At 59.0% G+C, this 21,995-nt stretch overlaps 1 protein-coding gene across 2 annotated transcripts; it reads left to right on the plus strand.

Moving 5' to 3' along the window:
* The first annotated feature begins 551 nt into the window (after nt 1-551).
* On the plus strand, nt 552-21,648 carry TTLL12 (tubulin tyrosine ligase like 12). Of its 2 annotated transcripts, none has more exons than XM_030815409.1 (14): nt 552-787; nt 4,566-4,735; nt 6,759-6,957; nt 7,699-7,858; nt 7,947-8,080; nt 11,582-11,658; nt 13,342-13,458; nt 13,554-13,748; nt 14,129-14,240; nt 15,401-15,552; nt 16,057-16,138; nt 18,386-18,454; nt 19,361-19,499; nt 20,108-21,648. In XM_030815409.1, the coding sequence occupies exons 1-14, from the start codon at nt 611-613 to the stop codon at nt 20,257-20,259; spliced, it is 1,935 nt and encodes a 644-aa protein (XP_030671269.1). In that variant the 5' UTR covers nt 552-610; the 3' UTR covers nt 20,260-21,648. The 2 variants fall into 2 exon arrangements, with proteins under 2 accessions (XP_030671269.1, XP_030671268.1); XM_030815408.1 differs by lacking the exon at nt 552-787 and adding an exon at nt 1,267-1,984.
* Nucleotides 21,649-21,995: the final 347 nt, after the last annotated feature.

Consider the following 21,995-nt stretch of genomic DNA (forward strand, 5'->3'; position numbering starts at 1 on the left):
TGTGAGCGCTGTGTGCCCGGTGCAGGAACAGCAGCGCCGCCTCGCCTTCCGGGCCGTAGGTGGAGCCTCTTCCGGTCCTGACAGCGCCGTACGTAGGCACCCCGCCCTCCCGGCATTCCCCGGGGTCGCCGCGGGCTGAGCGAGAAAAGCTCCGCCACCATGAGGTGCGCGTGCGCACACGGAGGCAGCCAAAGCACAGGCGCGGCCGCAGGCGCGCGCCCCCTCCTGGCAAGCTCACGCGCTCTCGCACTCACCCCGCCGACGCGCAGGGCCCGCCCGGGGACCGCGGCAAACTGGGCTGGAGGCGGGCTGGGGGCGGGACGGGGTGGGGGGGGGGGGCCGAGAGGAGGGCGGGGCGGGGAGGGGTCGGAGGGGACCGGGAGGTGGCGGGGGGTGGCGGGGGGGGGCGGGGGGGGACTAGGAGGAGGGGAGGAGGGCGGGGGGGGCGGGGGGGGGCAGGGGGGCCTAGAAGGAGGGCGGGGGGGGCGGGAGGGGCTGGGGAGGGAGGGGCGGGGGCGGGGGGGGGAGCTGGGGGGAGGGGGGCGGGGGCGGAGGCAGGAGGGCGGGGCCGGCGGGCGGTGGCTCTGGAGTCGGCGCGGGTGCAGGCGCCATGGAGGCCGAGCGGGGTCCCGAGCGCCCGCCTGCAGAGCGTAGCGGCCCGGGCCAGACGCCGGAGGAGGACGCGCAGGCCTTGGCCGAGTTCGCGGCGTTGCACGGCCCGGCGCTGCGCGCTTCGGGGGTCCCCGAACGTTACTGGGGCCGCCTCCTGCACAAGCTGGAGCACGAGGTGCGGGGAAGGGCGGCGGGCACGTGCGGCGGCCGGGGTGGGAGCGCGGCGGGAGCCCGCGGCGCGGGATAGGAAAGAGCGCTCCTGGGCGGCGGGAGCCGCGCTGAGCCACCCGAGCGCGTCCTGGGCAGTTCTGGCGCGGCGTGGAGTTGGGGGCCGAAGAGTGACAGCAGGAGACCGGGGTACCTGCGGCCCTGATCTGCCCGGGCCGGAGGCCGGCTGAGGGCTGCGGTGGGAACTTTAGGTCCTCTACACACCCGAGCCTCACACAGCCCTGCGAGGAGTGAAATTCATCACCCCCACTTCACAGATGAGAATACTGCGGCTCCGAGAGTCCCTTCAGAGGGATTCTTTCAGCCGCTGCCTCACAGGGACAACGGGAACCCCGTGAATTTGTGTAGCTGTAACTGTTGGGTTCACAGAATTCAGTGTTTTTTCATTTGATTTGAGCCTCGGGGTCCCCTCATCTTGCAGGTTAAAGAAAACAGGCTGTGAGAGGTGGAGGAGAAATCTAAAGAAAAATGGAAAAGGTTGAGAAGCCTCTAGGTTCTCTCCCTTTTTGTGAGGACGGCCCATCCTGCTCACCTGCCTCCTCCACTCCAAAGCGTTCCCACTGTCCTGGCTGGGGATGAGCCCTGGATTTTTATTGTGTGCCCAGGGGCTGAGGCCACAGCACCTTCCCGGGCTGGCGGGGTGTCTTGTCTTTAGCTGGGACCCGACATCTCCTCCAGGTGCTGCCTCCCGGACTGAGATGAGGCTAGTGGTGCAGGTGATGAAGTGGAACCCCAGAGCCAAGAACAGGGACCCGGGCCGGGAACTAGGAGTCCCTGGGCCCGGCTGCTGGCCAGACCCTACGGTCTCTGAGCCAGTTTTTCTCTGTGTAATCCTGGTTGGACTAGGAACCTTCCTGCTGGAATCGTGCAGTGAGTGGCACCTCCTTATGTTACAGTGTAACAGAGAGTTTCCTCTGCCCCTCACTTCTGCCATATGCTTTCCGAGGACCACTCTGGTCCCAGGCCTGTGCTGGGTGGAAGGGTCCTTGGTTTGTTCATGAGGACAGAAAGGTTCCCATGTGCTGCGTGGAAGGAGCACAGTGGGAATGACCAGCTCCTGCCCAGCCAGCCTCCACGGCAGCACGCCCTCCCTCGGGCAGTCACTCGCCCATCTGAGTCCTGTTCTCCAACCGGGAAGGGGATGGTGAGACACCACCTGGCTCCCACAGTATTGGAGGGATGGGACGTGGCATGAGAAATATGCCCGGCACACAGAGGGTGGTCGCCACTGCGTCACGTCCCCTGCCCAGGCCGCCCTGCCTGCTGTTGCCCTACTAAGGGGCAGCCAGTGTTTTTCCGTGACCCTCCCCAGCCATTAAGGGCAGAGCTGAGTCACTGCTTTACCATTCACAAACTTGCAGCTCTTGCCGAGTGAAGCCTCCTGCTGCTGCTGGCCCACGTGTGGGGGAGGCCGCCAACAGCAGCAGCACCTGCCAGCGCTATGGGCCCTTCCACCCCTGGCCATCAGCCCTCTCCCTCAGCTTAGGCCGGCTGCCGTGGAAAGGATGGGGAAACTTGAAGATATATATTTTTCTTTCTTTCTTTTTTAAATTGAGACGGAGTCTCGCTCTGTCACCCAGGCTGGAGTACAGTTGGCATGATCTTGGCTCACTGCAATCTCCCCTCCCGGGTTCAAATGATTCTCCTGCCTCAGCCTCCTGAGTAGCTGGGATTACAGGCGTGCACCACCACACCCAGCTAATTTTTGTATTTTTAGTAGAGATGGGGCTTCGCCATGTTGGTCAGGCTGGTCTTGAACTCCTGACCTCGTGATCCGCCCGCCTAGGCCTCCCAAAGTGTTGGAATTACAGACGTGAGCCACCACGCCGGGCCGAAGAGATGTTTTTAAAATGTCTACTCTTCTGTCTGCACAAGCTTCCCAGTTGTAAAACCATTCCCCTTATCTCCTGGGGAGTTCTTCCAGTCCTGCCATGAAGGGGTTGTGGTGAAGGAGAAACCCAGCATCCCATTTCACAGCTGGGTTGAAGCCAAGCCAGGCTTGAGGCAGGCTCTCTGTCACTCAGACTCATACTGTCCCCTAGAGATTTGATTTGGAGTACTGGGGTGGAAGCCTGATGTCTGGATTCCAGCCCTCTGAGCCTCCCTCCAGCCCTAAACTGGAGAAGGCAGTAGCCTCCCCAGACCCACCTTGAGGGCTAAAGGAGAACTGGACACCCCTTGTCTCAGGTGCCTTGTCTCTCACGTGACCCCTGGTTTGCTCCACGCTGGGCTATCTGCCTCCAGGCCTTCGCTCTTACTCTTTCCTCTGCCTGGAGTTCCTTTCCATCCTCACCCCGTAGCCTCATGTTTAAATCTCCTTCTTCAAAGCTGGCCTCTGGTTATGGTTCCTCATCCATAAAGTCTTCCCAGGCCCTCCAGGCCCCAGAGCAATTTACCTGATACTCTCAGGTGGCCTAGACCTTACTCAGCCGTGAGCTCCCTGAGCGAGACCATGAGTGATTCATCCTCATGCCACCAAAGGGCAAGTCCTGCCCAGTGTACAAAAGCTGCTTGCACCTGAGTCGTTAGCTAGTTTCCAACTGCCGTTTTTAATCGAGTAGTGGGAAATAGGTTTTAGGGGGGCACTGGCCTTCGTTGAGCCTCCACTGTGCGCCAGGACTTTATGCACGCTGTTTGATTTCATTCCATCAGTGTCCTGAAAGGTGGATGACACCCCCTCTCACGAGAGAAGAAACAGTCTCAGGAGTGTAACCATGGCACCACGTGCTTATCATTAACATTTGTTGTGGAGAAGTGTAACAGTGGCGCTGCGACAGAGCATTTGCTGTGGCACCGCGTGCTTATAGAGCATTTGCTGTGGCCGGGCCCCACTCTGAGTTCTGGGTATGAATCATCTAATCCTCCCAGTAGCCCTCAGAGGAAGGTTATGTTATTCCCATTGCGTGGATGAGGAAACACGCACGGGATAGTTCAGTAACTTGTTCAAGGTCACTTGTCTAGGAAGTGGTGAAACCAAGATTTGAACCCACACAGCCTGGCTCCAGAATCTGCCCAGAAGCCCCCCTTGCCGGCTTGTGGCAGACAGGGCGTGAGTGTGGCTGTGCCAGGGACCCCACTGCTCCACGCACACCAGAAGAGGTCACTTGTCTGCTTGACTGGCCACACAAGGCAGGACCAAGGCCCTTATCTTCGCGTCCCACCTTGATCTGGGGCCTTGCTTCCTGTTGGCCTGGATTGGGTGGGGTTGGGCTGGAGAAGGCTTCTCTGTGAGTTGACTCAGCTGTCCTGGTGTTGAAGGGTTCTTCTGGTGAGGGGGGCATTGGGGTGTGCCCCCAGCCACCAAGATCCTGACTCTTCCATTAACCTCCAGTGTAATTGGAGCCACCCTGTCTGCCTTTGGGGCCTCTCTTTCCCTGTAATGTGAGGGGGGTCGACTACAGATAACTCCAGCGAGTCCTCGAGGTCCCATCTCCATGCACAGCATCCCGTGGGACAAGAGGCTCTGGATGACAGCTCAGGTGACGGTGGGGTACATTAGGTCCCTGTTCTGAGCCTGAAATCTCCAGGAGCTTCAATCTCCCCGCCCGTAAGACTGTGTGTAGTTGCATTAAACAGGTCCCACACCTCTGAAGGAGACAAGTTTGTCCTCGAGGCCTGGGTGTGGCACCTTGGGTGGCTTTCTGGAGTGGAAGTCCTGGCTGTGGTGAAGGCACTGGGGTGGGGTGTCCTGCCCACACTCCTGCTGACGGGAGCTCTGGCCCCAGGTTTTCGACGCTGGGGAAGTGTTTGGGATCATGCAAGTGGAGGAAGTGGAAGAGGAGGAGGACGAGGCAGCCCGGGAGGTGCAGAAGAAGCTGCCCAACCCGGGGAGCGAGCTGTGCTACAAGGTCATCGTGACCAGGGAGAGCGGGCTCCAGGCAGCCGACCCCAGCAGGTAGGAGCCTGGCCAGAGACACCACCACAACCTTCACTTGGTGAAAGGTGGGAGATGCAGTAATGCAGATTCTCCTGGGCCCTGCACCGCCGCTGGACATCTTCCTCAGGACAGCTTTGTGGCAAGCACATGTGGCCAGCGGTGTGTCCATCAGGGCTTCAGAGTACTGTCCATGGCAACACAGCATTCCTGGGGTGACCGGATGGACCTCGGCCTGAGAGCCTCTCCCAGCGGTCTCATTGTCACAGTGGTCCTGCTACAGGGGATTAGGAGTTCCAGTTTTGCTCGAGGTCACCCTCCAGCTTAAGGGTGCAGGTCAGCCCCACTCCTCCCCGGTCACAGCCCCTCCCTGGTCCTGCTGAATTGGAATCTGGGGTGGGCCCTGGAACACCTGAGGACCTGAGACCCAGAGCAGGCCTGGCCTTGCCAAGGGCCACGGGGTAGTTAGGGCAGAGCTGAGGCTGTACCTCAGGCTTCCTGCCCCCAGGGACCAAGAGTGGCTATCCCTAGGACAGGCCTGCAGGCCCCTCTGCCAAAGGTTTTGGGGACCCTCGGAGAAAACTTGCCGGGCCCCCGTGTCCACACACAGCTCTTTGGGCAGGGCTCTGGTCTCTTCTGCAGAGCTTCTCCCACCTCCTCCTCCAGCTGGGAGTGGGCAGTAGCAAACCACCCTGGAAATACGGACAGCCCAGCACCCCCGCCCATGCGAGCTCAGGCTCACCCTCCCCTTCAGGTTCAGTGACCCGAGTTCTCCTGTGCCGCTCGGGCCCAGGAACAGGTGAATTCAATGCGGTGGCTGCCCTGGGAGCTCCCAGCTCATCGAGCCTCTCGGGCCTACAACCACGTACCCCGCTGCCAGGCGTGTTTTGGGTGTGGGGGAGGCCAGGGATCCAGAGTCTTGGATTTGGAGCCCGAGTGTTCATTTCAACCCCACCTGCTTCTGGGCCTTTCTGCTTCCAGGCCTTCATCCCCCTGAGTCTCCCCTGATTGCCAGGCCCCAACAAGCTCTCCATCCCCATCCCCATAGCTATCTTTGTACAGCACCCCTTGTTGCACTTGCCCAGGGTCACCCCGAAGGCCTGGCTCTGCCCTGCATCACGTGGTCACGCACTCTAGCACCAGTGCAAGAGTCAACCCATTTATTTTAGGACGGGCCAGCAAAAGTCATATAAGCACGATAAGATAAATACTCCTGAACTTGCCCCCCAGCCTAAGAACTGGAACACTGGCTGTCCCTTTCATTTTAAAAGGGGAACAGAGACGGGGGCAAGCTGGAGGCTGCTTTGTCTGTTAGGAACCTGTGTGTGTGGTGCATCCTAATCCGGCAGAGCTCTGGGAGGGTTATGGTCAGCCCTGCGTCCTGCAGGGTAGGGACAGTTCATCCTGTGCCACAGCCCCAGCATGCCTCTGTAGCAGCTCAGCTGCAGGGGTCCTGTGTGCGGGGACTGGAAGCCTCTCCCACAAAAAGGCCTTGGTGCTTCCAGAAGACCTGGCTGCGTGGGTGAGACCTGTGTGGTAACCCCCGTGCCATTTGTGTGCATTGGCCTCCGGCGTGTAGGACCTTTGCTTTTGTTGAGCAGCTGTGGTGTGCCAGGCCTTCAGGCAGCAAGACGGGCAGCATGGGCCTGCCCTGCAGTGGCCCAAGGTCCAGTTGAGGACTTCGTGCTAGTGACTGCTGGTGTGTTTATTACAAGTGCTTGGTGGACAGTAGGTGTACCGCATATCTGGTGTCATTTGCTGCTTATGACAGCCAGGTGACAGGCGGTAGAGACCCCTTCTGCCCTGTTTGTGAAGCTTGAAGAGGAGGAGGCACTCGCCCAGCATCACACAGGGAGTGAGCAGCAGCGCCAGTACCTGGCCCAGGCCCACTGGAGTCCAAAACTGGACATAACTATGGCACCCAGCAGGCCAAATCTCGGGACGCTGGGCCCTGGTCCCAGCACAGCCCTGGGCCTCTTCCTCCCCCCACTTCCCTTTGCCCCATGCCCGCCCGGCAGCCTCACACTGTGGCCTGTGCTCACAGCATCTTCCTCATTGACCACGCCTGGACGTGCCGCGTGGAGCACGCGCGTCAGCAGCTGCAGCAGGTGCCCGGGCTGCTGCACCGCATGGCCAACCTGATGGGCATTGAGTTCCACGGTGAGCTGCCCAGTGCGGAGGCTGTGGCCCTGGTGCTGGAGGAGATGTGGAAGTTCAACCAGACCTACCAGCTGGCCCATGGGGTGAGTGGGTAGCTGGGCCCCGGGGACGGGGAGGACAGGCATGGGCACAGACCTCAGCTGCCCTGTGCCATCAGGCTGGGTGAGGGGCCAGCCAGAGCAAGCAACTCACTTTCTCCTGTGGCTTCCTAAGGAGAGTGCTATCCTGGGGACTCGGACCCAGCTGACCTCTGAGCCCACAGGACACAGCCCTCTCAGACTCCTAAACTGAAACAGCCCAGATGACACAGCCGCCTCTTTCCTGGCCCCTCTGATTCTGTCACTCTCTTAAAAGCCCTCAACCGTTCCTCACCCACCCCTGCTGGCCTCTCCGGGGACTCACCCCATGCTCCAGCCCCTCACCACTCTTAGTTTGGGAACAGACACCTGCTTGTTTCTCATGATTTTAGCTTAGATACCACCTCCTCCAGGGAGCCTTCCCTGAGCTCAAAGACTATTCCCCCCACCCCCCAATTACCCACAAACCCAGATACACCCCTACGGGTGCTGGGCTGTGTGCCTTGTTACCAAACGCCCTTTTACCACGAGTGTTCACACTGTGTTACCCAGGCCTGTGTCCTGGTCTGCAAAGGCAGGACTGCTGTCCCGGAGCCCCTAGCTTGGCTAAAGGGCCTGGGATACATGTGAGAGGGCCTCCAAGATCAGAGAAGTGGCTGTGGGCTGGTGGTCGATGTCTGGGTTCTGGAAAGGAGTTCCGGTGGGTGGATGGATGAGCGAGGGGTGCCATATGTGCTCTGTCTGCAGACAGCCGAGGAGAAGATGCCGGTGTGGTATATCATGGATGAGTTCGGTTCGCGGATCCAGCACGCGGATGTGCCCAGCTTCGCCACGGCACCCTTCTTCTACATGCCCCAGCAGGTGGCCTACACGCTGCTGTGGCCCCTGAGGGACCTGGACACTGGCGGTAAGTCCAGCACCTGCCTGCCCTGGAGGAGGGGCCTCAGTCCAGTGTCACGTCACCCCCTCTGATGGGCACACATGTCTTGGCACAGAGGAGGTGACCCGAGACTTTGCCTACGGAGAGACGGACCCCCTGATCCGGAAGTGCATGCTGCTGCCCTGGGCCCCCACCGACATGCTGGACCTCAGCTCCTGCACACCCGAGCCGCCTGCCGAGCACTACCAGGTGCGGCCCTCCTCCACCTCTGGGCCTGTCTGCTTGGTAGCTTCCAGAATGTTCTCTGTGCAGACACCAAATATTATCAAACCCCAGCCGGATGCCAGGCCCTGAGCCAGTTACCGTGGGAGGCATAGAGTTTTGGGAGCCTCTGAGAGATGAGGGGCTCAGAGAGTGAACACAAGCTGCCTGTGGCTGCACGGTTGGGGCTCCAGATCCCAGGGTGCCTGGTGCTGGCGTCCGTCCTCAGGGGATCCACGCTGCTCCCTCGGGAAGGAGGGGGGCTGTGCAGTTGGTCTTGGCCGTGAACCCCACTCAGCCCCCTGTCCTCATCTCACCGAGGCACGGAAACACCCTGTGTTCACACATCGCATGCCTCCCTTACTCAGCAGGCCTGCAGGTTACCGTCATGGTCACTGTTACTGATAACAAAGGTGCTTTCAGTCCCGGTCAGGGCCCTGAGGGACCCAGCTGGCCCACTCAGAAGTGCCTGGCTGGAGGTAAGAGCTCATCCAAGCCCCATACAAGGAGGCTGGCAGGTTAGGGAGCCAGAATCGGCAAGGCCCCAGTGCTGGGGGTGGAAGAGGAGCCTATGGGAACGTAGCCACCTCCAGAACCAGTCAGGGCTGGGTAGGAGGTTCCTACCCTGGCCCGTCTCCTCCTTCCCCTCCTCTCCCATCTGCTGCTGCTTCTGTAGGCTGGAACCAGCCTACAAGGGAGCCTGTGCTTAGTACTTTGTGGGCGTGTGCCACTCAGTTCCTTACAGTTTTACAGTTCTGTTTTTATCTTCATTTTACTGAGGATGAGGACATTGAGACACAGAGAGGCTAAGTCATTTGCCAAGGGTCACACAGCAGGTGGAAGAGCTGGAGTCCAGCTGAGGCTGCAGGCTTGCCCCACGGCAACTAAAGTCGTCCTTTTTGCACACCAGGCGCTCACTAAGTGCCTCGGAGGGTTGCGAGAAGGGTTAGACGAGTTGACTCACATGAGAGTGGGTGCGTGGAGGCTGGGCGTCGTGGCTCACGCCTGTAATCCCAGCACTTTAGGAGGCTGAGACGGGCAGATCACGAGGTCAGGAGATTGAGACCATCCTGGCCAACAGGGTGAAACCCCATCTCTACTAAAAATACAAAAAATTAGCCGGGCGTGGTGGCAGGCGCCTGTTGTCCCAGCTACTCAGGAGGCTGAGGCAGGAGCATGGTGTGGACCCGGGAGGCAGAGCTTGCAGTCAGCTGAGATCGCGCCGCTGCACTCCAGCCTGAGGAACAGAGCGAGACTCCGTCTCAAAAAAAAAAAGAGAGTGGGCGCATGGAGTAGTGGCGTTTGTGTGGGCGCTGCTGATTGCAGGGGTGGGCTGTGGGGGGGCCTCCTTTCACTTTTGATCTAAGTCAGTGGTGATTGAACCAACCATGCCAAAAACAAGGGGGTCAGTCTTATTGGTTCAAAGGGTGCTCACAAGCCTCCCGGAGCCCCTGCACCAGGAAGGTGCTTAGTACACGGTTGTCTGAAAAAGTGAATGCCTTCGTGGATGCAACTGGAGGGACAAACACTTCCTGGTCTCGGGGTTGTTTGTTAATGGAACATGAACTAAAGTTCGTGTTTTTCCTTGAGAAGCTCTGGGCTGACGAGAAAGAGGAGGAGATACAAGGCCAGGCATCCTTGTTTTTTCCCATTTGACCCTTCACAATGAGGTCTGCTCTGGGCCCAGGGTTGCCTGTGTCGATTAGCTATGGCTGGGTAACAACTCCAAAACTTAGCACCTTAATACAGTAAACATTTATTATCTCACACGATTTCTGTGGGACAGGAGTTCAGGAGTGGCTCAGCGGGGTGCCTCTGGCCTCAAGTCTCCCTCGAGGTACACAGGCCACCCGTCGGGCTGCGGACCCGCTTCTGCACGGCATATGTGCATGCCTGCTGTGTTGGTGCTGGCTGTTGGCAGCAGGCCTGGGCTCCCTGCCTTGTGGGCCTCTCCGTAAGAGTGCTCAGGTGTCCTCAGGATGTGGCACCTGATTTCTCCCAGAGCAAGTGATCCAAGGGAGAGAGAAAAGAGGAAGCCTCAAGCTTCATGGCCTTGTTGCAGAAGCAACCCTGTCCCTTCCACCGTTTTCCTGCTCATTAGAAGCAACTCATTAGGCCCATCCCACCCTCAGAGATGGATGCGGCTCTGCCTTTGGAAGAGAGTGTTAAAGAGTTTGTAGGCATGTTTTAATCTTTTTTTTTTTTTAATTTTTTAAAAAAGATAGGGTCGGCCGGGCGCGGTGGCTCACGCCTGTAATCCCAGCACTTTGGGAGGCCGAGGCGGGCGGATCACGAGGTCGGGAGATTGAGACCATCCTGGCTAACACGGTGAAACCCCGTCTCTACTAAAAATACAAAAAATTAGCTGGGCGAGGTGGTGGGCGCCTGTAGTCCCAGCTACGCGGGAGGCTGAGGCAGGAGAATGGTGTGAACCCCGGGCGACGGAGCCTGCAGTGAGCCGAGATCGCGCCACTGCACTCCAGCCTGGGTGAAAGAGCGAGACTCCTTCTCAAAAAAAAAAAAAAAAAAAAAAGATAGGGTCTTGCTTTTGTCCAGGCTAGAGTACAGTGGCATGATCCTAGCTAACTGCCACCTCCAATTCCTGGGCTCAGGCAGTCCTCCTGCCTCAGCCTCCCGAGTAGCTGGGATTCCAGGCAACTGCCACCAAGCCCCGCTAATTATTTAATTTTTCTGTAGACACGGGGTCTCACTATGTTGCCCAGGCTGGTCCTACACACCTGGGCTCAGGTACTCCTCCACCTGAGCTTCCCAAAGTGCAGGGATTACTGGCTTGAGCCACCGTGTGCAGCCACGTGGGCGTGTTTTAAATCATGACACTGCTGAAGCTCCCGACAGCCCTCCTGGCTCCTAGGATAAAGCGGCTCCGCCCAGGAGGGGCTTGGCACCTTCTCGCCCCCTGTGATTTCGAGGTAGTACTGAGAAGATGTGCAACAACGTTTACCTTGTTCTTTTGACACCAAACTAGGACTGTTCAGCATCCGAGGGGCCTGGAACCCCAGAATCCTGGGGTGAGGGAGTGGTTAGAGGCTTTGGGGTGTTGGGAGGGAGGAGCAGCCATGCGCCCCGTGAGGCCATAGAACCTGACACCAGGTGGTGAGGCTTGTGTCCCCTCCCTCTCTTCCTTTTTTTTTTTTTGAGATGTAATCTCACACTCTCTCCCAGGCTGGAGTGCAGTGGCGCAATCTTGGCTCACTGCAACCTCCGCCTCCCGGGTTGAAGCGATTCTCCTGCCTCAGCCTCCCGAGTAGCTGGAATTACAGGCACGCGCCACCATGCCCGGCTAATTTTTATATTCTTAGTAGAGTGGGGGTTTTGCCATGTTGGCCAGGCTGGTCTCGAACTCCTGACATCATGTTATCCACTTGCCTCACCCTCTCAAAGTGCTGGGATTATGGACATGAGCCACCACACCCGGCCTTTCCCTCCCTTCCTTGACCTCATCTCTACCTCCGGTGTGTTTCCTCCTAGGCCATTCTGGAGGAAAACAAGGAGAAGCTGCCACTTGACATCAACCCCGTGGTGCACCCCCACGACCACATCTTCAAGTGCGTAGCCCCCACTGCTTGGGCTGGGACTTGTCCCCATTCTCCGCCTCCCACGCTTCGTGGTTCCCACAGCCCCAGAGCAGTGCTTGGCACATGGCGCACAGCAAGTCACCCGTGTCCTGTCTGGGCACAGCAGTGACAAGTGCAGGGAGTGGAGTTCTTGGGACCCCAGAGCAAATGCCGCAGAAAGAGAGTGAGCAGGGCTTTCTGGAGATTTTTTTTTTTGAGATGGAGTCTCCCTCTGTCACCCAGGCTGGAATGCAGTGGCATGATCTCAGCTCACTGCAACCTCCACCTCCCAGGTTTCACACCTCGCCTATGAGGCCAGGCATAGTGGCTCATGCTTGTAATCCCAGCGCTTTGGGAGGCCGAGCCAGACGGATCACCTGAGGTCAGGAGTTCAACACCAGCCTGGCCAGCATGGTGAAACTCCGTCTCTACTAAAAATACAAAAAAAAAAAAAAAAAATTAGTAGGGCACGGTGGCAGGCGCCTGTAATCACAGCTATTCGGGAGGCCAAGGAGGAAGAATCGCTTAAAACCTGGGAGGCAGAGGCTGCAGTGAACTGAGATTGGGCCATTGCACTCCAGCCTGGGCTACAGAGCAAGACTCCTTAAAAAAATAATAATAAAGTCATCCTTGAAAGTTAAAAATAGGAATAGGCCATGGAAATGCTGGCAGTGGGTAAAGGGCCCCCTGGGCAGAAGCATCGGCCACCGCCAGTTCCCATCCCACCCCTGTCCTCTGGGCACCAAGGGGTCACGTTACCAACCTTGCATGTCATGGGGCTGCTCCGCCTACCTGGATACCATGTTCATCCAGTCCTGGAAACTGACACCAGCCAGGCCTGTGCGTGCCAGCCCTCCCCAAAGCAGGGAGCCTTTGCTGGCCGGGAACATGCTGGGCACCCACAACAGGCACCCAGGCTGCCAGTAGGGGCCCCTCCCAGGAGGCTGCAGGTGTGGCTGGTGAGTTAAGGAAAGCCAGGCCGGCAGGTCCAGGCGGGACACCTTGCAGAAGCAGGCACAGGTGAGGACCCAGAGATGCAGAGCAGATTCCACCTCAGCCCTCACAGGAGCCCCTCCCTGAGGCTCCCAGCCACTCCCCTTGGCTGCCCAAACCTGGTCCAGCCAGGAACAGGCAGCCTGCTCGACTCTGCCCCTCCACCGGGCCTGAGGGCTTTCCTCCCTGCTGGCCTCTGCCCCAGCTGGGCAGCCCAGGGGCTCTTGCTGAGACGTGAGTCTGGTGGTGACCTGGCCAGGGCCTAAGGTCCCTCCACCTCCTCTGGGGCAGAGGCCTCACGGAGGCAGTTGGTGTGTCTATATGAGATTGGTGGCCCCGGCCTCATCCTCTTGTTTTCCATGCAAGAGGAAAGAACTAGCACCTAATAAACACCCAAATTATGCCATTTAATTTTAATGACAAATGTGAAGTGGATGGTGTGGTCCAGTCCTGCATATGGGGAACCAGGGGTCACAAGGGTACGGGTTGCGCCCCTCCCTTGGCAGATCGGAGGGAGTGGGGTCCGAAACCGGGCTGTCCAACATCATGACTCGAACCCAGGACTTGCCTCTGCCTCATTAGCTTCAAAACAGGGAGGGGAGTCCCTGAGCCAGGGCTAGCGCTGGAGTCCCGCTTGGACACTTGGGAGCCAGGATCACCCAGCTCGGGCTCTCCCCACAGGGTCTACACGGACGTGCAGCAGGTGGCCAGCAGCCTCACCCACCCACGCTTCACCCTCACCCAAAGTGAGGCGGACGCCGACATCCTCTTCAACTTCTCACACTTCAAGGACTACAGGTGAGGGCACCTCTGGCCACAGGGGCCCTCCCAGTCAGGGCCTCTAGGCACCGCCGGCCTCCCCTTGAGCTGGCACACCTGCCTCCGCCCTGCAGGAAACTCAGCCAGGAGAGGCCTGGCGTGCTGCTGAACCAGTTCCCCTGCGAGAACCTGCTGACCGTCAAGGACTGCCTGGCCTCCATCGCGCGCCGGGCGGGTGGCCCCGAGGGCCCACCCTGGCTGCCCCGAACCTTCAACCTGCGCACCGAGCTGCCCCAGTTTGTCAGCTACTTCCAGCAGCGGGAAAGGTGGTAAGTCCCAGACACGGCATCGGCATGCTCCATGGCCCTTTCCCCCGGCCCAGCCTCTGTCCGCCTGCTCCTCCATGAGCACCCACTGTGGAAACCGTGGTGCGGGAGCCAAGCTGGGGGCCCTGAACGTCACGGCCGGCTTCGTGGACCGCAGGACCTCTCCAGGCTTTTGCTAGGGCTGTCCTCTCCACTGCAGCGCAGCTCCCTGGCCTCTGGCAAACCCCTCGTTTCCCATGCCCCTGCCTCTGACAGCTCCTCTCTGGTGCCCCCTCAGCTCCCAGGGAGAAGTGGGCTGCCCTCTTCTGCCTCTGGGTCCTGGGGTGGCACCATCTGGGAACACAGGCCCCAGGCACCACCCAGACAGCCTTTCTGCTCCCCAGGGGCGAGGACAACCACTGGATCTGCAAGCCCTGGAACCTGGCGCGCAGCCTGGACACCCACGTCACCAAGAGCCTGCACAGCATCATCCGGCACCGAGAGAGCACCCCCAAGGTGGGCCCCACAGCCCAGGGGCCCTGGCTGGACAGTGAGAGGTGGGGCAAAGGGGACCGAGTGTCATGGTCCTTATGGACAGGTCCAGGCTGGGCAGGGTGGCTCACACCTGTAATCTCAGCACTTTGGGAAGCGGAGGAGGATCACTTGAGCCCAGAAGTTTGGAACCAGCCTGAGCAACATAGGGAGACCTCGTTTCTACAAGGGAAAAACTTTAAAAATTATCCGGGCGTGTTGGCACACACCTGTAGTCCCAGCTTCTCAGGAGGCTAAGGCAGGAGGATCACTTGAGCCCAAGAGGTGGAGGCTGCAGTGAGCTGTGATCGCATCACCACGCTCCACCCTGGGCGACAGAGCAAGACTCAGTCTTCAAAAAAAGAACTGTCCTGGGTGCATCTAATCGCAAAGTCCCTACCACATAGTGTGCCAGGTATGGCTGCCCAGCAGGGTGAGGTGGCTGAGCCTGGACAAGGAGCCTCTCAGAGCCGTGGTAAAGATTCGTAGTGAGGGGACATCCCGAGGGAGTATTGGGATTGCAGGACACAGGATCTGCCTGGGCTGTATACATAGTCAGAGGCTGGCGGGAAATGCATCATGAGGACGATTACCGTGGAGACTTCAGGCCGTGGGATGGGGGTGGATAGAATTATGGGTGAGAATTTATATTCCATTTCAATTAAAAATGGATATAAAGACTTTGCTTCAGGGTGCGGTGGCTCACACCTGTAATCCCAGCACTTTGGGAGGCCAAGGGCGGATCACCTGAGGTCAGGAGTTGGAAACGCGCCTGGCCAACATGGAGAAACCCCTTCTCTACTACAAAAACAGAAATTAGCTGGGGGTGGTGGCCGGCACCTGTAATCCCAGCTACTCGGGAAGCTGAGGCAGGAGAATTGCTTGAACCCGGGAGCCAGAGATTGCAGTGAGCCGAGATTGTGCCACCGCACTCCAGCTTGGGCAACAGAACAAAACTCTGTCTCAAAAAAAAAAAGACTTTGCGGCAACTTAGGCAGGTTTGAAAAGGCAGAAGGAGGAGTAAAGTGCAGCCATGTCTGTGCCCCCTGCATGGCTTTGTATGCTCGGGAGCCCCAGGGGGCTCTGTCCTGGCCCAGCAGAGGAGAGACGAGGGCCACCAGTGAGCTCACGCCTGTGTCCTCCAGGTTGTGTCCAAGTACATCGAAAGTCCTGTGTTGTTCCTTCGAGAAGACGTCGGAAAGGTCAAGTTCGACATCCGCTACATCGTGCTGCTGCGGTCAGTGAGGCCCCTACGGTTGTTTGTGTATGATGTGTTCTGGCTGCGGTTCTCCAACCGGTAAGTGGAGGGCCGGCTGGGTCCAGGGTCAGGGAGCTGGGTGACTGGGTGGAGGTAGCGGGTGGGTGACGGGCCCTTTTTGGAATCAGAAAGTGTTGTTGGAAGGCACCCTCCATCACTCACCCAGCGAGCGGCCCTTGGAGCCCGTCTCCCTTCGTGTTAATTGGCAGTGACTTGCCCTGCCCACCTCAGAGTTCTGGCATTGCCCACAGTAATGGATGTGAACATTCTTTGTAAGATGGGCACCAACATGAGAACCAGGTGCTGTTTTTATGGACCTGCAGAGACTTCACAGCCTAGCACCTCACTCACCTCCACCCCAGCGTGGTGGGGCTGTGGGGCTGCCCAACCCACACAGACAAGGGAACAGGCTCCTGCCTGAGCAGCAGGTGGTCCTGCCCCGAGCCCTGAACCCCTAGCTGGGAAGGCTAAGTGGGTGGCGCCTCCCTCGCAGGGACAAGGCTGGCTCAAGAACCCACATGTGTCTGCACACTTGTCTTCCAGGGCCTTTGCACTCAACGACCTGGATGACTATGAGAAGCACTTCACGGTCATGAACTATGACCCGGATGTGGTGCTGAAGCAGGTAGGGCCTGAGGGAGGTGCAGAGCAGGTTCACACAGAGGCCAGGGCACACCCAGACCCCAGCCCGCCCACACTGCCTCCTAGGAGTGCTGGCACACGGGCCAGTCCCAGGAGCCGCCTCCTGAGTTCCTGCTATGGAAGGCGATTGTTAGCACTGCCATGATGAGCCGGGCTGGGTTCTGTGTTGTCTCAGATAGGCCTCCCCACAGCACAGAGGGCCACTCGCTGTGTTTGAGATAATGCAGACACAGGGGGATGGGTCCAGCAGCAGGTTGAAACAGCGTGTTCCCAGCCGGGGCTTACTCCTCACCACCACTTCAACCGGAAAAGCAGACCACCCTGTGAGCGCCAGGGCAGGCGGGGGTGGGGAGGCCCAGAGATGGGTGCGGAGAGGCCCCACCTGGCCGGCTGGCTGCTGGCCCGTGACCCTGCCCGGGTCTAGGACCCCCTGTCCTCCCTGGTGCACAGTGCTGAGCAGTGCCCCGTGCAGTGGGCACTCAGTGAATGGCAGCTGCACCATCTGAGCACCTGGAGCTCAGGGGCATCTGGACAAAGGCCCTTCCAAGGTCGGGGTGAGAAACCAGAGCTGGCCAGCCAGTGCACGTGGACAGGTAGGCACAGCCTGCACAGAAGCGGGAACTGGGTACAGGAAGAAAGAAAGGAAGTCCTGGAAGGCCTCTGTGACCTGGCTGGTTAATGACTGTTTCAGATGCACAGAACACCTACCCCACCCTGCCTGTGGCCAGCCTTGCAAGGTGCCGCAGACTCCCCATGCAGCCAGCCCCAACGCTCCCTGACCCCTGAATGTGTGGCTGTCATTCCCAGGCATGTCTTGATTCTTTTCAGCAGGAGTATATTCCTGACCATTCAAGCTGCTGTTTTGCTTACTTAGGTTTTTTGTTTTGTTTTGTTTTTTCGAGAGACAATGCTGTCACCCAGGCTGGAGTGCAGAGGCATGATCTCGGCTCACTGCAACCGCAATCTCCTGGGCCCAAGCCATCCTTCTGCCTCAGCCCCCTAAAGTAGCTGGGGCTACGGGCACGTGCCTCCACACCCGGCTAATTTTTTTGTATTTTTAGTAGAGACCGGGTTTCGCCATGTTGCCCAGGCTTGTCTGAAACTCCTGGACTCAAACGATCTGCCTGCCTCAGCCTCCCAAAGTGCTGGGATTACAGGAGTGAGCCACCACGCCTGGCCTCCTACTTAGGTTTTTATGTAAATATCATCTTATTGAATGGATCCTTCTGCGGCTTGCTTTGTTGGCTGAGTGGCATGTTTTGAGGTTTTGAGGTTCAGGGTTGTTGCTAAGTGTGGCTGCGGTTGGTTATCTGAGGTCTTCACTAATGATAAATCATGGCGCGTGAACACGCGTGGAGGCACCTGGCCATGCCCGTGTCCAAGGAGTCCTCTAGGAGGATTTGGAGAAAGGGCCCTGCCATGCCCTGGTGACTGTACCAGCACACACTCCCCACAGGGGCCGAGTGGTCCTGTTGCTTCTGTCCCTCTTATCCTTGCCTGTGTTGAAGCCTACTCCCTAGGACCCAGAGCCCCCAGCAGGGCCCCAGGACATTGGTGGAAGTCGCCCTCAGGTTCTGAGCCCCTCCCTTCTGTACTGTGTGGGTCATCCCGAGAGTTGTCTCCTGGAGCCCTGTGCCTGGGGAGGTGCGTCCAGCATGGCATGGATGGCGGATTCCATAGGGGCCTTTCCTGGCTTGTCCTTTTCTGGGAGAAACCTGAGCCAACTGCTACCTTCCTCAGGTGTGTTTTGAGTAAAGTCTTGAGGCCAAAAAGATCTTGCATCCCTCAAGCACTCTGAGCTGGTGCTGAGCCAGGGCACAGGCAGGCCCCGTGGTGGGGTCTTGAGCCCTGCCTCCTTCGCACTGTACTGGGCTGAGTGTGAGGATGGTGCCAGCTCAGGCCCTGCAGTTTCTGGAGCCCTCGATATTCATTGTCTCATGTGAGCTGCCTGGCAAAGTCAGTTTACTGGGCAGGGTACATTTTCCCATTTCACAGAGGAGGAAACAGGCTCAGAGAAGTTAATCCATTGGTCCAGAGTCACACAGTAAGACCTGGAGCCCAGACTCCATCTCCTGCCTCCTGTTTGGACCCTGAGGGGCCGGGGCTGGCTGCCTGCTCCTGGAACACCCCACCCAGTGTCAGAAGCTCCTGGTCCAGGCAGTAGCAGGCTGCCCGCTCCTGGCCCAGCGGAGGCCTGTGCAGAGTGTGATGGGCCCTGTGTCTGTTGCAGGTGCACTGTGAAGAGTTCATCCCCGAGTTTGAGAAGCAATACCCAGAATTTCCCTGGACGGACGTCCAGGTAAGTCCTGTCCTGCACACCATCGCAGGCCGGTGGGGCGGGTCCCGGGCTGGGGGCCTGCAGGAGCTGCTCCCTTCCCTCTCGGCTGGCGTGGGCTGGGAGGGACCTTTGTCCCCTGCAGTTGGTCATTCTCCCCAGAGGCTGGCAAGACAGCATGGGCTTAGGCCGGGCGCGGTGGCTCACGCCTGTAATCCCAGCACTTTGGGAGGCCGAGGCGGGCGGATCACAAGGTCAGGAGATCGAGACCATCCTGGCTAACATGGTGAAACCCCGTCTCTACTAAAAAAATACAAAACAATTAGCCAGGCGTGGTGGCGGGCGCCTGTAGTCCCAGCCACTCTCTGGCTGAGGCAGGAGAATGGCGTGAACCCAGGAGGCAGAGCTTGCAGTGAGCCGAGATCACGCCACTGCATTCCAGCCTGGGCGATAGAGCAAGACTCCGTCTCAAAAAAAAAAAAAAAAAACCACAGTGTGGACTCCCCTCCCTTCCACCCTGGGCGTTTGTGGGTGCTCCTGAGAGGGAGGGAGCTGGAGGGGCATGTGGGGTACCCCTGGGACAGCCAGAGGGTGGCGGCATTGCCTGACCCCGGAATCCCAGTCATATGGAGACGTTGGCTGGGCCACCATGTCCAGCAGCGGCATTCTGGGTGCTGTGTTGAGCTCCCTGGGGCAGTGGGGAGCAGCAGGGGGTCTGCGGCAGGAGATGGGCAGATTTGCAGAAGTTGGGCGTCAGGAGTAAGAGGGCAGGTGCTGGGCGCATGTGGCCATGGTGAGGTCTAGAGACGTGAAGATGTGGGAGGGGGTGACTTGGGCCATGTGGGGCCCGGGGCTTGGGCAGGGGCGGCAAACCCCCTATTGAGAGGCTGTTCTGAGCAGGCCTCGTAACTCAGCCTCCTCGGTCCCCAGGCTGAGATCTTCCGGGCCTTCGCAGAGCTGTTCCAGGTGGCCTGTGCCAAGCCACCACCCCTGGGCCTCTGTGACTACCCCTCATCCCGGGCCATGTATGCCATCGACCTCATGCTGAAGTGGGACAACGGCCCAGATGGTAAGAGGGGCTCCCCATCTCCTGATCCAAACCAGCAGGCGCCCCCTCTACCAGCCAGCCACAGCCTGGAGAAGGCAGGCAGCTGCCCCAGGCTGGCCTCTGGCTTGAATCAGCCAGGAATCTGGGTTGGGGAAAACCCTGGCTTGGCCCACAGGAAGTGCCTGCGGTGCAGAGTGTGGAGGGGAAGGGCTGCGGGTTGGGCCTCTGAGTCTGGGGAGAACTCTCAGGACAGGAGACCCGTGTGAAAGGCACCCTGACCCCAACCCACACCACCCTGGCAGGCCTTCCCTGTGCCAGAACCCCACACACACCACCACTGCTGCATGTTTACTTTTTTTTGACTAAACTGAACATCCAAGCTTAAAAGGCCACGCTGTCATCCCTAGGGCTGGAGGCAGCCCTGGCCTCTCCTAGAGAAGCAGATGTCAGGCCAGGCCTCCCCACCAAAGTCAAGAGACCCAAGTTCTAGGCCCAGCCTTGTCCTGCTTATGCCCTGGGAATCAGGGCCCAGGTTCATGGCCTCCCAGCCTTTGCTGGATCCCCAGGCCACTGTCCTGCAGAGTGGAGGCCAACGAGCCTTCACACTCTGCCGCGCTCTTTGCCGTCAGGAAAGCGGGTGATGCAGCCGCAGATCCTGGAGGTGAACTTCAACCCCGACTGTGAGCGAGCCTGCAGGTACCACCCCACCTTCTTCAACGACGTCTTCAGCACCTTGTTTCTGGACCAGCCCGGCGGCTGCCACGTTACCTGCCTTGTTTAGGCACTCGCTGTCCCCAAAACCTGTGCTTGGGGCAGGATTCCAACCTCAGTTCTCTGAGCTGCTTCTGCAAAGGTCGTGTCCCTCCCCATACCGGCCCTGGGCACAGCCTCAGCCCCAGGCCTCCGTCCTCCCGAGCCATCCTCCCGGCCCCACACTCCGGGAGCACAGCATCCTCCTCTCACCCGTGGGTCAGAGCAGGACAGTGATGGTGTCCCCAGGGCTGACCACCGCCCCAGGCCCTGCCCTCACCCCTCACCCCTCACCACCATCCGTGCACTGATGAGTCTCCAGTTTAGCCAAGGGCTTCGTTCCTGGCATGGAGAATTTGTTCCTGGCTGCTGTGTTTCCAGGGGGTGCAGGGGGGAAGGGTTCCGTGGAGTGAGACAAGGTGTCCTCGGGAGCAGGGTTCCACCGGGAAGCGTTTGGGAGCCCTGTGTCACACAGGGCAGGCGGGTTTCTCTTCCGGGGTCTCTGCTCTTATGCATCAGGACGACCCCGGGACGGCTGTGGGGCCCCACACTGCACCCACGGGGCTCTATGCGACAGGGGCCCAGGAACAGCCTGAGGCCACCACCCAGCAAGCCCGCCTTATCACCCATTCCAGCTCACCCAGAACCTTCAGCAAACCTCCTGCTGAGGTCCTGGCAGGAGGCCACCATCTTGTTACCGTTTCCTTTTCCGTTTGCTGAGGGTCACAGACCCCAACAGGGAAATCAGTATCTGTCTTCCCAGTGGTTGCCCTGCTCGCCGGGCACTCCACGGGGTCCCGCCCTGGTCTGAGATGGGCCAGGATCCTTCGGCAAGGGGCGCTTGGGGCTGTGGCTGATTGTGGGCTGCAGAGCGCCAGACAGAAAAGGATTCCAATCAGAACTTCAGGTTAAAGTCATATGCCACCTGCCAGGGTCCATAGTCAAAATGTTGGTTTTTTCTTATTTTTTAATGTATGGGAGAAAAGTGTAAAATTCCAGTTCTTTTCTAATTGTGTTTCTGAAATTAGGAGTCAGCTGCCAGCGTTTTTGTGTGGCTGCAGTGTGCCTGGGCCCAGCTCACGGGCAGTGGGTGGGCCTAACTGCCCAGGCAGGTGGGAGCTACTTCCAGAGCCTTCCAGTGCACGGGAGGGCAGGGCGAGGTGTGGAGGTGTCTCCTCTTTGAAATTAAGAACTATCTTGTAGCAAAGCTGCACCTGATGATGCTGCCTCTCCTCTCTGTGTTGTCTGGGCCTCTGTTTACAAGCACGCGTTGCCCTTCCTGAGGGGAGCCATGCTCTAGCCCCTGGAGGGCCTGTTGCAGGGGCAGGGCGGGCCCATCGCCTTTGGCAGCTCCTGGAGAGCTGTTGACATGCAGTCCCCCTCACTCGGTTCGTGCTGCAATAAAGGCCATCTTCTCTTACTTCTGCCCTCCTTTCTCTTTGGACCCTGGAGCCACAGGCTCAGCCTGGCCCGTCACCCCAGCTGTCACTGAAAAGCCCCAAATACCAAAAAGTCACCCACAAAAAGTGGGAGAAGAAATAAGATGGCCTTTAGATCGCAGGCCTCCACCCCGAAGTCTGACTTCCCTGTGCTGGATGTTTCCAAGCCGGCCGGGAGCCTCGGTCCTTGCGTGGCCCCGCAACCCTAGTGGCCCTGGAGATAGCGGCCTCCCCACACTTGCTTCCTTGTCCTGGGGTGGGGACGGTGAGAAACCCTGGCTGCTGGGGCGTCTGCAGGGCTCCTCGGGCCACTGCTGAGCAGGTGCAT

This window comes from Nomascus leucogenys, chromosome 7b (genome assembly GCF_006542625.1).
Source record: "Nomascus leucogenys isolate Asia chromosome 7b, Asia_NLE_v1, whole genome shotgun sequence".
NCBI classification, from domain to species: Eukaryota; Metazoa; Chordata; class Mammalia; order Primates; family Hylobatidae; genus Nomascus; species Nomascus leucogenys.

What these genes read in the sequence shown, in the direction of transcription:
- TTLL12 (XM_030815408.1), top strand. Translation starts at nt 1,775, where the DNA reads ATGCTTTCCGAGGACCACTCTGGTCCCAGGCCTGTGCTGGGTGGAAGG. An exon ending in TGGCTGCGGTTCTCCAACCG is followed by an intron (nt 15,553 to 16,056) that starts GTAAGTGGAGGG and finishes CTTGTCTTCCAG; the next exon opens with GGCCTTTGCACTCAACGACC. An exon ending in TTCCCTGGACGGACGTCCAG is followed by an intron (nt 18,455 to 19,360) that starts GTAAGTCCTGTC and finishes CTCGGTCCCCAG; the next exon opens with GCTGAGATCTTCCGGGCCTT.